Here is a 15,000-nt window from a genome sequence, read left to right on the forward strand (position 1 = left end):
GTGTTTTTTTCCCCCAAGGTCCCACATTACGGAAAACAAAAACTAACTTTTTCAGCGCTTGTGCATGCGTTCCGTTGCACCCACACAACCCACAAACGCATCCGTTTCTTGAGGGCTGCATAATAGGTCACAAGACGGGATTCCACAAGCCTCCCCCTCCTACAGTATATGTAAGTGGGGGCTCATTACAATACGTTCTCCATATCTCCACCCAAATCCAGGGGTGGATGGGAACCTTTCAGAGGCAATGCGGGGTTGGTTTCGATCAGTGGCTCTGAAAGTGGTTAGATTTTTTATCTATAGCATAAAAATAAGTTTCACTAAATTACTTCAGCCCTGCCTATTTAATGTTTTTCTCTGAAGTGATTGTACATAACGTTGATGTTAGGAGCTCATAGGATTCTACAAATGCCTTCTAAATCAGTAGTAAAAAATAGCTGTGAACTTGTATATCTGCCAAAGCACAGATGCTTCCCCGGTTTGAATGGGTTCGATTTAACGAATGAACGATTCTGTCTCTGTTTTGTGAGCTTTTGGCAGCTGGTTTCTATTCCCCATCCCTACCAGGGTCCATTTGGTATACACTTGTACACTGTCAGTCAGATGAACACGGAGGATTTGACACTGACACTATTAATGGCATTGTCATGCTGGTCCATTGTGTGTGTCCTGTCCCCTTCACACGCCTTGCATGAATCGGCAGGCAGATAAACTCCATCCCCAATAATCACACCAACAAAGACGTTCCAGTTGTCTTTACTGTAATCACTGGCAGTAGGGTAAAACTGACAGAAAGAAAACATACATACAATCATAATGAGTACAAATCACATGAATGCAAGTACAATGTAAATACGGTGAGTATGAGTAAATCATAAAACAATATAAAAGTTACACAAACTTCCAAATGTTTCCCAAACATAGGCTACGGTAAGTATAATGTTGCACAATACAATGTATCAGCACATATTAGTAATGCAAGCAGGTACAAACATTGTTACCTAAATATGCAAAGTGTCTGTATTAAATCTTCACAAAACTTGTACAAATGTCTCTTAATTGTAAGAACATGTATAAATAATAACATCAAAAGTATTTGCACTCTTACCAACGATGCTATCAAAGATCTAAACGTCAAATGAAGAGAGCAGAAACAGCATGTCCTTCTCTGAGCTTGGTACATGTAGAAATGATCAGCTCTGCACTCTGCCCTAATTAACCTGACCTGCTGTCACTAAGAGCACTAACTAGACACACCTGTTGAAGTGCTTTGATCCCAATGATCAGAATGTCCTGGTGACATTAACAATTAAGACATGACTTAAATGCAGTTACACAAAACAACACACAGGGGGTGCTAAATAACAAAATACAAAACTGACTGACTGAAGGCAGCACACTCCCCGCTTGGTATCCCAAGATACCACATTTCAAACCTTAACAGTTCACTGTGAATGAAGAAGACACTTGTTACTAGTATACTCATCAGAGTAAGGCCAGTCATTCCCTTTGGACTGACACTCCCTCATGAGCACCACAGTTCCTGGTGGGATGTTTGGCCTACTGGAGGTCCATTTCCTTTGTGACTGCAGGGTAGACAAGTATTGTTTGTGCCATCTATCCCAGAACGTATTGGCAAAGCTTTGCACGTGTCGCCACTGGCGCTTGTACAGGTCCTTGCTGTAAAAATCTCCTGGAAGAATTGAGTAAGGGACGATTTTCTGCGTGTGTAGTGTGGCAGGAGTGAAGATGAATGGATCCTGCTTATCTGTAGAGACCGGCACTAGAGGTCTCCAGGTAGAGAAGCGCTCAAAGCGCTGAGATACATGACTGCTGTCATTGGCGGTGGATGTGAGCTCTGTCACTTGTGTGCAGATGTCTTTATCCCGTTCTGAGTCCAATAGTTCAAAGCTTGCTGTCTTGAGAGACGTCTTCTCTGGCTGAAATAAGACTGCAGGCCTGCTGAACCAGGCAGTGTCTTGCAGACATACGGCAGGGATGGACCCTGTAACATGGTCCGTAGGGTTGTCAAAACCTGTGTGACAGTTATCCTCTGCAACTGGGATCTTCAGATAGGGAACTGCTCCTATTGTTTTGTCTGAAGCATCCGAACCGACACAGAGTTCTTTGAGCTGGGTGTCTGTCAGAGACACTCTTGTTTCTGGCCTTGGAATCTTGTCATTGTCTTCGGTCTTTTGAAAGACATGTTCTCCGTAATCTCCATATGTGGGAACCTCCACATGGTCAGGGATGGGGAGACCTGGGACCTTGCTGCTGTACCACTTTTCCTTCACGACATAGCGATTAGGGCATGGTTCGTGGTGATTGGTATCCAGAGTGTTGGTAAAGTAGGTGCTCACAGTAACTGGTTTGTGAACATTACCCAAACAGACATCGCCAACAATCACCCAGCCCAAATCTAGTCTTTGAGCATAGGGTGAGTCACATGGCCCGTTTATCTGTTCCGGTGCTTTGTGAATCTGAATGATGTCCCTGCCAAGCAGGATCATGATGGGAGCCTGAGGGTCGAGCTTTGGAATCGTGGGGGCTATAGGTCTCAGATGTGCATGGTGCATTGCTGCTTCCGGTGTAGGGATTTCCGAGCGATTATTCGGAAGTGCGTTGCACTCAATCAGTGTTGGTAGGTCGAGGATAACCTGTCCATCTATGGATTCAACCCGGAATCCATGTGCTCTTCTGCCTTTCGTTTCCACTTCACCAGCACAAGTCTTGAGAGAGTAAGGGTAGTTGTAGCCCTTGATGCCGAAAAGGTTGAAGAACTCAGACCGTACTAAGGAGCGATTACTCTGATCGTCCAGTATCGCATATAACCGGATGGCCTTTCCCGGCTGACCAGCAGGGTAAACTTTCACAAGACAAATCTTCGAGCACGACTTGTCAGTGAGTTCTGCTCCACAGACCTGTGTACAGCTTGAGGAAACTGTAGTCTCTTCCGTATCCTTCTCTTCCTCCCCGCCATGCTCACATGCAGGGGATTGAGCCTGTGCGGACCAAGGAGCAGGCCCAGGGTGCAAGGCTGAGACGTGACTCTCGCTTCCACATTCATTACACTTTATGCTGCTGTCACAGTTTTTGGCCAGATGTGATGATGAGGCACAGCATTTGTAACAGATGCCAAGTTGCTTTAAAATGGCTTTCCTATTCTCAATGGAGTTCTCCCTAAATCCACGACATCTAGGGAGAGGGTGAGGTTTGTTGTGTATGGGACATTGCTTAGTAGGATCCACCTTACTCCTACGTGTTGTGTCAGGAGAGGTGGAAGGAGACACTTCAGTCTTATGGACCCAGATTGGAGGCTTCTGACTGCTGGGCTTAGGAGCTAACTTTCCCATAACTGGAGGGTCAGCACTGCTTTGTATGAGCGAGAAGCTAGGATCATTTCGCATTTTAGCTTGCTCACACACAAATTCCACAAAGTAGGTATACGGTGGGAAAGGAACGTTGTACTTAGCCTTGTACCTAGAACCTTGAGAGAGCCATTTCTCCTGCAAATAATATGGCAGCTTCTGCACAATGGGCCTGATGCCCTGGGCGCTGTCTAAGTAGGTGAGTCCCTGCAATTCTCCATCATATTTAGCAGCTTCAAGCTCCATTAACAAGTCACCGAACTCCCTTAACTTTTGGTGGTCCTTGTTAGCAATCTTAGGGAAGCTATCCAATCTACCAAACAGCGAACTCTCAATGACCTCTGGTGACCCGTAACATTGGTCAAGTCTATCCCAAATCATCTTGAGACCCCTCTCAGGGTGATGGACGTGTACGGCTCTCATCCTTCGCACATGTTCGCCTGACTCGATGCCTAGCCACTTCACCAAGAGGTCCATCTCTTCACTGTCTGTGAGGTTTAGACCTCGTACGGCATTTAGGAATGATGCTTTCCAAGCCCTGTAATTCTCAGGGCGATCATTGAACTGCAGAAGCCCTGAGGACACAAGTTCGCGTCTTGCGAAAAACCTGACAAGTTCTGACATACTGTCAGCAGGACTAGTCGGAGTTGTGCGACTTGTGTGATCCATGGTTCCCCCTGAACTCCTTATATTCTGGGACTTTCTATCTGAAGAGTGTGACATGTGATCATGGCGCCTGCTATCTGGAGAGTAGGACCTGCGCTCATGGGGCCTCCTATCTGGGGAGTGGGACCTGTGAGCCTGGGCCTTCCTATCTGGAGAGTGGGACCTGTGAGCATGGGCCTTCCTATCTGGAGAATGGGACCTGTGCGCTTGGGCCTTCCTATCTAGAGAGCGGGACCAGTGAACATCAGTGTACATACTGGGCTGTACTTGAGTTCCAGCAAATGAAACACGCACTGGCGAATGATGGCCATGACTGGATTCCTTAATCTGAATGGGATGCTGCACAGTATCTGTGGGTGCATGGTGTACAACACTGTCTGCATCTTGTTGATTAACATTGTCTGCAGAGACTTGTCCTAAAGCTGTTGATGCATGAGAAGTAGATGGCTCTGCATGCTGTTTCACATACTGTTTGGTGCGCTCTACTGGATCATGGCTTTCAAGATCAATGTTAGAACCACGGTCATGATCTTGCTCCTCCATGATTGCCTCTAATGCTCCAGCTTTAGCCTCTGCAATTGCAGCTTTTTTCTCTGCTTGTAGAGCATCAAGTGATATCTCTAAACGTGCTTTTTCCAATTTGATTTGGCCCTCCTGTATTGTAAATGCAGCCTCCGTTTTAGCAGCTTCGGCATCAGCACGAGCCAAGGCTGCAGCTGCACTAGTGGATGAGCGACTCGATCTTTTAGATGAGCTTGAGGCACGTGACCTTGTATGGTATGATCCAGATTCAGATGAGGATTTAGATGACCTTTTGTCCGACATCCTTGAAGAATATTTGTCTCTGAATGCAGTATACCGTGGCACTCACTGTTGTGATGTACTGTTGTGAAGCTCGTTCTTCGTTGTTCGGTCCGTCAGAAAGCGTTGTTTTACTGTCCTGTCCCCTTCACACGCCTTGCATGAATCGGCAGGCAGATAAACTCCATCCCCAATAATCACACCAACAAAGACGTTCCAGTTGTCTTTACTGTAATCACTGGCAGTAGGGTAAAACTGACAGAAAGAAAACATACATACAATCATAATGAGTACAAATCACATGAATGCAAGTACAATGTAAATACGGTGAGTATGAGTAAATCATAAAACAATATAAAAGTTACACAAACTTCCAAATGTTTCCCAAACATAGGCTACGGTAAGTATAATGTTGCACAATACAATGTATCAGCACATATTAGTAATGCAAGCAGGTACAAACATTGTTACCTAAATATGCAAAGTGTCTGTATTAAATCTTCACAAAACTTGTACAAATGTCTCTTAATTGTAAGAACATGTATAAATAATAACATCAAAAGTATTTGCACTCTTACCAACGATGCTATCAAAGATCTAAACGTCAAATGAAGAGAGCAGAAACAGCATGTCCTTCTCTGAGCTTGGTACATGTAGAAATGATCAGCTCTGCACTCTGCCCTAATTAACCTGACCTGCTGTCACTAAGAGCACTAACTAGACACACCTGTTGAAGTGCTTTGATCCCAATGATCAGAATGTCCTGGTGACATTAACAATTAAGACATGACTTAAATGCAGTTACACAAAACAACACACAGGGGGTGCTAAATAACAAAATACAAAACTGACTGACTGAAGGCAGCACAGTGTGAGTACCGTACCTCACAGGAGAGTCCAGAATATCCCGCCGGACACTCGCACATCTCGATCTGATGGGCTCGTTCACTCTCTGTGGAGGGTCTGCCATCCTCTGCCACGGTCAGACTGATCTCTGATATACTGGAGAGAGAGAGATAGAGATAGAGAGAGAGAGAGAGAGAGAGAGAGAGAGAGAGAGAGAGAGAGAGAGAGAGAGAGAGAGAGAGAGAGAGAGATGAGGAATTCAAAACATTGAAACAAAAACCACAAACATTGCAGTTACAGTCATCGCTGTATGCAAGTGATTTTCAACTTTTTTCAATCCAGTATCATTTTAGATTTTAGCTATATAGTATAGCAACATACGTTTTTCTGAAAACTCTTTTAACGATTTAAAAGGCATGTTTTACAATTGGCTCTAAGTTAAAGTGAAAAGGGGAGATTTTCAACTGGGCCGTGACCTAGAAAAGGTTGAGAACTACTGCTGTATGCCAATTAGTATAGCTGCCAGTATTGATCGGTTGTGAAACACAGAAGCAGATGTTGTGACCCATAGCGAGCCTGGGCCTCTGCACCCAGTCTTACCTAACACTCAATATCCACCTTTTGACATCTGGAGATCAACTGCTGTCAATATCATCATATAATAGGCTCTGCGCGCACAGAATAACACTCTTCCTACTTCCATGCCTCTTCCTTATTCTTCACAGGTATTACCGATGATACTAATGAAGGCTCTAGCTGTTCCATGCTGGTCAAACAGAAGAAGAACAGGGTGCTGCTATTGTGCATGTTGGCTCACTGGAAACACTGCTACACCAGCGGATCTCAAAGTGTCCTTGAGTGGGTTCCACTTCCAAATGGCCCCAGCCTGTTCGGATGTACAACTCTGAGAGTGTACAAATGGAACGAAATAGGATCCATTTGCAGTGTGTACTGTGTAGGGATCTAGAAGTTCACAATTGCTATTCATTGTGAATTTCATTATTTTCATTATTTTCAAATGTTTTTAAAATAATAATGGTTTTGGACATACAAGGTTTCCATGGACAGCAACAATATTACACTTTTCAAAAGCAGGCCAGACAATATTTTGGTGCAGCCACAATGAAAGTGATAGGGAGGGATGTGGTCTTTTACACCGACAGTGAAGATAATCATCACCTGATGTAATAGATGACAGATATGCTTAATTAACTTGCCTCCCCACTGATTAGGGCCAGTGTCACACCAAAACAAAGGGTGTGCGTGTGAATGGCAACACGTCAGGGTGCGTGCGTGCGTGCGTGCGTGCGTGCGTGCGTGCGTGCGTGCGTGCGTGCGTGCGTGCGTGTCTTACCGGCTGTGTCTCATCAGGTGTCCATGTGAGGCCTTGATCAGGACATAGTCCACGTAGAACAGAATGTCCATGAAGTCCTCCCTGGTCATGGAGCGTCCGTCGGCGTGCTTCCACTCATGCTGGGAACACATGGACACAAACACCATGGATTTCACACATTAAAGCCTGGAAACCAGACCATTCTGCCGTTGCAAAAAAATAAAACAATAATAAATGCCCTCCGCAGGTTTTGTCTGGCACCGCTCAGTTGGGATTGGATTTCACTCCCTTTTTTTAATAAACTATAACTAGCTACTTCCCCAACACTGGAAATCACCACTATAACATATAAAATATTTCCTGCAATGTGAATATTTGTATTCTCGAAACGTGCTACCGTTTAATAAAAATGGTTGAGAAGAACATTATTTTAGAGGTATTTCATGTAATTAGTATACCTGATATGCAAGGAATAAAAGATGTGTTCATGTGCTGAACAACAAGTAATTTTAACAAAAAAACGTTTCCAATTCCAATTTCAGTTCCATTAAAAGCTGCTAAATTAATCTTTATCACCACACAAAATTGTCTTTTTCACTGTAACCCACATTATCAATTGAATTAAATTAACACTAATCTATTTTTGCACATTTAAACTCAATTAGGACATTTAGCCTAGACAATAAAACGTAACAATTTATTTATTAAAAAAATGTTCTTGTGTACAGTGGCATATCTACAATAAGGCGAGGCCAGGCGGCCAAATCCATTAGAAAACACGACTGAGAAAATAGAGAGGACAAACACCAGACCTGAGAACTATTAGTGGACAGCGGATTGGCCGTTGTGCGTAGAGCACAACCCTCAATCACCCATTGGAATGCAAATGCAGGCTTTTCAGCCTTTGTATCCTACTGTCTGGCAGGTATATCTCTTTGAAAACCTTTAGTGCTTCTGATTGTGCGGGGGAGGGGGACGACGACATCTTGCCTGCCCAAAATGTAATTCCTGGAAATGCTACTGCTTGTGTAACTTTTTCCACCACTGCTTTTGAGGTCCTTCTTAAATTCTTTCCGTCATAATTTCATTCGGACCACACCCCTGTCCCCGTGGCCCCTCCCTCACCTCTGTCATGTCAATCTCGTGGCGGGTGAGCTGTCCAATCTGGAGTCCCGGTACGTGGCGCGTCATCACGAGGTCTCTGTTGGGCCCGCCTCTGATGATGACCTGAGGCTCATAGGACGACGAGCCAGTCTCATCTCTGGCCTCGTAGTACACTGCATACTTTAACTGACCCCCATACGCTGTGATCTGGAGAGAGAGAGACAGAGAGAGAGAGAGAGAGATATGTAGGTGGGCAGTTAAATTGACAGTCCCCAGTTCATTCTCACATTCTGGCACACACACACACCAGTTCATTCTCACATTCTGGCACACACACACACACACACACACACACACAGACACACACACACACACACACACACACACACACACACACACACACACACACACACACACACACACACACACACACATTCCTCACCATGGAGCCCCTGAACTGTTCAGGCAGTCTCCAGTAGTAGGGTTCGGTGAGGTCAGAGGTCACGAGGTCAGCGTGAGCCAGGATCTCTGGGTGCTGGAAGGTCACGCCTCTCCTCGTCTCCGCAATGTTGGATTTGTCCACCAGGGGGAGCACCGTCTGCTCTGGCCTCAATGATAGCTAGAGGAATGAAGATAACACAATTATATACAGGTCAATTTGGTTACATTTGTAGCCTGCTGGTCTTTCTCTCGAGCCAGACTGTTGACTCAATTGTCAAATGCTTCCGTGATACAATCTGTGCAAATTTGGGAGCTAATATTGATTTAGGAGTAAGGTGGATTTCCCGCTTTCTCTCCCCATTTCCGGTTTTGTCTTTGATGTCATGCAAATTTGAATTTGTAGGAATGGAAACATATATATTCTAAAAAATGAAATATTTTTTTCGGGAACAGAAATGACAACTTCCAAAAATGGCATTCAAGAGGTCTGTAGTTTCAGAGTCTATTATTCAGAGATTGTGGAATAGTTGTCTGGCTATACACAAGACTACATTTGCATAGAATTCAACTCAATGACTTTATTAATGAATTAATTCATGTTAAAGCAAAGCAAAGCAAAGTTCTTTGTTTACCCAGGGTGAATGGACTAAGCTCGAGATGCTTGTTTACAGCCAGACCCTGCTCATAGAACATTTCATGGTAGGGGTTCAATGCCTTGCTCAAGGGCACTTCAGCGGTGATAATTTTAACGTGCCGGTCCGGGGATTCGAACTGGCGACCTTCCGATAACAAGACCGCTCCGCAAACCGTTCGGCCACCGCTGCCCATGTATCCATTTGTAACTCTTGAGTGTGTACAAATGTAACCAAATGGACTCGCTTTACAGGATTTCTCCTGTAAGAGTCTTAAAGACTATAAGTTAAAGAGTATAATAAAGTTTTCTCCTTTAGCTGGAGTGTTGGAATCTACATGGTTGAGTTGCCGAGTTTTCTTTTGCCAATATTGTCAGTGCAGTTAGATTCTGATTATTCCTGTTTGTTTCAACATGACTCTTGGACGGCATTGACGTTGGCATTATTCATCCTGCCCCCCCACCCCCTTATCCCCCAACCCCGCCCTCTCTGCAGGCCTCAGATATTCACTCGCACGCTCAGCGACGCCAAAGTGTGAATATGAATTATTATAATTGTCTCCATCTGTTCTGCTCTCTTTTCTTTCTTTCAAAAAGCTGACTCTCTCTCAGTCCCTGCCACGCATCTTCTTCTCATCTTTTTCGTCAACCCCCTATTCGTCCATATCTCTCTCTCTCTCTCACTCTCACTCTCGCCCTCAATAAACGCCTGGATATTTCAATATGGTATAAATGAGATGGCTGTGTTATTGTTGGCCGTGTGCTGAGGCTGAGAGGACGCTTTTAGAAAGCCATTTATTGACTTCCATGCAGGCTGGTTATTCTGTGGGTGTGTACCGTAGCCTATAGCACTGGTCCCCAAGCACTGGTTATTCTGTGGGTGTGTACCGTAGCCTATAGCACTGGTTCCCAAGCACTGGTTATTCTGTGGGTGTGTACCGTAGCCTATAGCACTGGTTCCATGCAGGCTGGTTATTCTGTGGGTGTGTACCGTAGCCTATAGCACTGGTTCCCAAGCACTGGTTATTCTGTGGGTGTGTACCGTAGCCTATAGCACTGGTTCCCAAGCACTGGTTATTCTGTGGGTGTGTACCGTAGCCTATAGCACTGGTTATTCTGTGGGTGTGTACCGTAGCCTATAGCACTGGTTCCCAAGCACTGGCTCGGGACTCATCGGTGGGTCGGACACTCATCATGGGTCCCTTTATTGTTTGTTTCCTACATTTTGCATGTAATTGTTATTTCAAAACATTTTCGAAAATCCTTCCCAAAAAATAATTAAAGTAAAGTAATTTCATGAAGAAAGAAAAGAAACACCAAAAATTGAAGAAGCTCACAGCGTGGCATGAAGCGACGTGTTGTGAGCTTGTAGATCTGCTATTTTCTGTATAGTATAGTTTTCTGTATATGTCCAAAACAGTTCCCTTTTTGTTAGTAACTATATTAAAACAAATTGCGGCTCAACAAGCTCACAAATCGTCTATAGTGCGACATTCTTGTATGATTAAGTTGGGCATTCATTTACAAAAATTTAAAAAAAAAATGATATTGAGATTTCTGCCCAGGAGAGTATAAAACAGTCAGTGTGCAACTGGTGTCATGTTGATGTGAATATACAGTATCATGTGAATAATATTGGACGACTTATGGACAGTGGTTTGTAGTTGTAGTTGAGAGGACAGCTTGAAATATTATACTTCTAATCTGTATAGACAGTGGTTCTGTGGTATGGAGCCAGTCACATCTATGTCTGTCTCTCTCTCTCTCTCTCTCTCTCTCTCTCTCTCTCTCTCTCTCTCTCTCTCTCTGTCTCTCTCTCTCTCTCTCTCTCTCTCTCTCTCTCTCTCTCTCTCTCTCTCTCCATCATTGCGTGTGCTTCGATTCAATTATTTGAGAGCATTTACAGGAATCTCATCGATATTCCTCTTCTAAATGCCCTGGGTGTCAGAATTGATCGTTCCAAACAAAGATAATTATATATTTTACATTGTATAAAAAGTTGTATAATATTACATTCAATATTACATCATTCATCTCCGTCACTTGGTTTACATGCTGAATATAGCCGATCTACAAGCTTGTAGATCTGCTATTTTCAGAACGCAACACCCGAGCGCAACCAAATATAAAAATACTTTCTTTACTTGCAGTTCTACTGGATCTCTTCTCCACTAGTCCCCCCATAACATTTTAGACAATTTTGTATTTGTTGACGCAATTGTCAGTATATTTGTATATTTAGTCATAGTTTTATGTCATCATAGCTTAGTTTTTATTTCGTTTTTGACAGTGAAAAAAGGTAGTCGAACATTTTTTTGTTGACGAAATGAACACATCCTAGTAGGCCTACATTTTTCACAATAACCATTCCACATACACTTAAATGTGTTGTTTTGACAACTTTATTTATGTTATGTATTTTACAATTTAATAATAAATCCAAAATAAATACCCTCCTCCACTATTTATTTTATTTGTGGATAAATTAGTCTGTGTATGTGATGAAAAAAATAATCAACCAGGTGATAATCTATATTTTGTATTTGTTCAGGGGTATGGACATACCCTCTCTCTCTCTCTCTCTCTCTCTTCTAATCTTTCAGTTTCTTTCAGTCACTCTGCCACGCACGCACGCACGCACGCACGCACGCACGCACGCACGCGCGCGCGCGCGCGCGCGCACACACACACACACACACACACACACACACACACACACACACACACACACACACACACACACACACAGAGAGAGCTCTCTCGATGTAAACACCAAATAGCAGACTGATTAAAATCACTCGGAGGCAAATTGTGTGTGTGTTTGTGTTCAAGTTTGTGTGTGTTTGCGTGCAAGGGAGAAACAGAGAGCATGTGAATGCCATTGAGTATTATGCACACATCTGTGTGTACGTGTGAGTTTGTGTGCAAATGTTTATATGCGTGCGTGTGAGTGCATGCATGCATGTGTGGTGTGGGTGTGCGCATGCATACAGGTCCCTCTCCAGTGTAATCTCACGAGTCAGTGGTTCAGAGAAAATCTCCCTCTTTCCAATAAACTCTCCTTTTCTCATTCTCTCCATTTTTTCATCTCTCTGTCGCTCTGTCCTTCTCACTCTTTCAATACTCAGTCTCCTTCAACTCCTCTCTCTGTACCCACCTCTCTCTCTCTCTCTCTCTCTCTCTCTCTCCCTCGTTCACCCGGTCTACTGTCTGTCCATCTCACAGCCTCCTCTGTCTATCCCTCCCTCTGATTCTTTTCTGCCTCTACCTCTGTTTCCAGTTAACTGGAGCAAAGCCAAATGTAAACTCTGTAGTAGCTTGCCGAAAACAACTGATATCCAAGCAATTCAAAGCAAAAATCAGATATTTTCGGCAAGTGGTATCGATGTGCGATGCTGTGTTATTTAAAGCGCAAATAACATGCATTTTAAAACTGCTTTTAATATTTAATATCATATTGTCTATGTCCCTCAAAGTTATTTCTAATGGTTTGAGCCTCAATCACCACTCTGATATAACCAGTCCTTGACATTTCTTTCTGGACTTTGAAAGCAGTTTTAGCTGCAGTACCACAATGTCCTGAGGTGGTGGGGGTGCTGATATGCAGATTATTTAATATTTGAGTCATTATAATACTGATGCTAGATAAAACCAGGCTTGTTTCCATTCCATGCCAGCTTGGAAAATCAACAATGGCGAAACAAAGTGGAAATGCAAATTTGGAACTGAAGACTGAAGAAGAGGAGGCATTATACAAAGTAGGGTGACATTGATGACATCACGATGAGGACAAAATCAGTTGAGCTGTTCCTGAGAGCAATTTCCATTAAAGCACCCATATGAGATGAAAGCCTGATTGTTCAATTATTTGTGGGGATTGAAAACACATATGGGAGCCCCAAAAACACAAAAGAAATAGAAAAAGTTGAATTTTATGTTATAGGTCCTTTAAGCTTCAAAGTTCTCCTGCCACACTATGTACGCATATAAATTATGACTATGGTTCCTTTTTGTCACTATTGACCTTCAATTACTTCTCTCTTGACAGTCAACAGCAAATTAATTGATTGGGAGCCCCAGCTCGCTCTGTCCGGGCAAGCGTTTCTCAATAAGACAGACAGACAGACAGACAGACAGACAGACAGACAGACAGACAGACAGACAGACAGACAGACAGACAGACAGACAGACAGACAGACAGACAGACAGACAGACAGACAGACAGACAGACAGACAGACAGACAGACAGACAGACAGACTATTTGACATTTGAGTATACTCAGAGTGTACAAATGGAACGTGGTTCCATTTGTACACTCTGTGTTGACTATTGGGCTGACTACTTTCTAGATTGTAATCATTCATCATTGCAATAGAGTGTCCTACAGATCTTTATTTAACAGAAAATAAATGTTCAGGCCGGAATACCAATTGTATCCAATCAATCAGGAAAGTGAACTTAAACAACTGAAATTGGAAGTGATTACACAAAGAAATGAGAAGGAATCAAATGGAACTGGAACAGTATAAAATTGAAGCAGATAAATGGGTATTCGCTCCTGAGTCCTGACTGGCCCAAATTGGCAAACCACCTGAAAATGTTCTGTTTATCAAAGAGCTGGAGAGACATGGAGACTCCTGTTACTGAACAAACACTCACCTTTTATATATAATATGTCTTCTTTGTGTATTTTTGGTTTCTTCCTGAAAGAAGCCTTTGAGTCTAAAGGCCCAATCGAAATACACCACTTTAGTGATATCATAAAATCCTACCCCTATTTTGCCGTGTCTTTGACAAGTAGTCAACTTAATAGTCAGACGCAGTAATAACTTGAGTAGTCAAAATGTTTGGTAACAAGACTTCCTTGTGATTAGGACCATAGTGTATAATGTCTGTCCTCAAACAAACATGCAAGGTCTATTATAAAGGTTGAGCATGCATTCAATTGAAAGGAAATATGATTACGCAGCACAGACGCTGAATCTTAACCCTTTTAACGCCATTTCCGTAGATCTACGGCATTTGTTCTTTTATAGTGTTCATGATCGATCAAGTCGTAATGCTACTTACATTAGCACTGGGTTGCTGGGTGATGTTGTCAACAGTAATGGAGCGTGCCATCTGGAATCGGTGTCCGTCAAAGGACACCAGTTGCTTGTAAATCTGGTGTTCACTTTTATTCAGGTACAGTTGGGTGCCACCGATATTGTCCCTTATCATTTGACCCATTTAGGCCTGACCTCAAAATTTAAAAAAATCCTTCTAAATCCTCCAGTTTTCTGAAATAAATATTTTCACGATTTTTCAAAAATAGCAAATCTACAAGCTCATAGCGCGCCACTCGGTGGCGCGCTATGAGCTTGTAGATCTGCTATTTTTCAATAGCTAAATTATAACATAATGTTTAAAACACCAAAAGGGGTTCCCGCCCAAAATGGGTTAACTGTCCTTTTGCGCAGATCACGCAAACCTCAGCAAAAAGAAAATGACAATATCGATGGCCTCCAACTGTATAGACTAGTCACCGTGGGATCCAGGCTCCTTCAATCTCAGAGGTATTTTTATTTTTTTGTTTGCAAAAAGGAGTCAGTGGTGGAATGTAACAGTATATCTGTCTACTCAAGTACTGCACCTAGTATTGTTATGTGAGGGTTTCCAAAATCCATTTGATACTCCACTACATCTCAGAGGCAAATATTGTCCTTTTACTCCACTGAAATTATTTTAAAACATTAGTTAGTAGTTACTTTTTACTTAGTAGTACTGTTACTTATTAGTACAAAAAAATACATCGATTACTTATAAATAC

The 15,000-nt window shown here is 42.9% G+C and overlaps 1 protein-coding gene across 10 annotated transcripts in view; it reads right to left on the minus strand.

The window, feature by feature from the left end:
• Positions 1-15,000, minus strand: part of lama2 (laminin, alpha 2) — a gene marked incomplete at its 3' end in the record, with an annotated part of 276,178 nt that overhangs the window by 79,656 nt on the left and 181,522 nt on the right. For all 10 annotated transcript variants that reach the window (XM_079525878.1, XM_079525885.1, XM_079525883.1 and 7 more), the window contains 4 exons: positions 8,561-8,737; positions 8,140-8,325; positions 7,036-7,154; positions 5,720-5,837 (listed from right to left, as the gene is read on the minus strand). In XM_079525878.1, the coding sequence (XP_079382004.1) occupies positions 5,720-5,837; positions 7,036-7,154; positions 8,140-8,325; positions 8,561-8,737 (600 nt within the window). The remainder of the gene's footprint in view (positions 1-5,719; positions 5,838-7,035; positions 7,155-8,139; positions 8,326-8,560; positions 8,738-15,000) is intronic.

Source organism: Electrona antarctica, assembly GCF_951216825.1.
Source record: "Electrona antarctica genome assembly, chromosome: 17".
Lineage (NCBI taxonomy): Eukaryota > Metazoa > Chordata > Actinopteri > Myctophiformes > Myctophidae > Electrona > Electrona antarctica.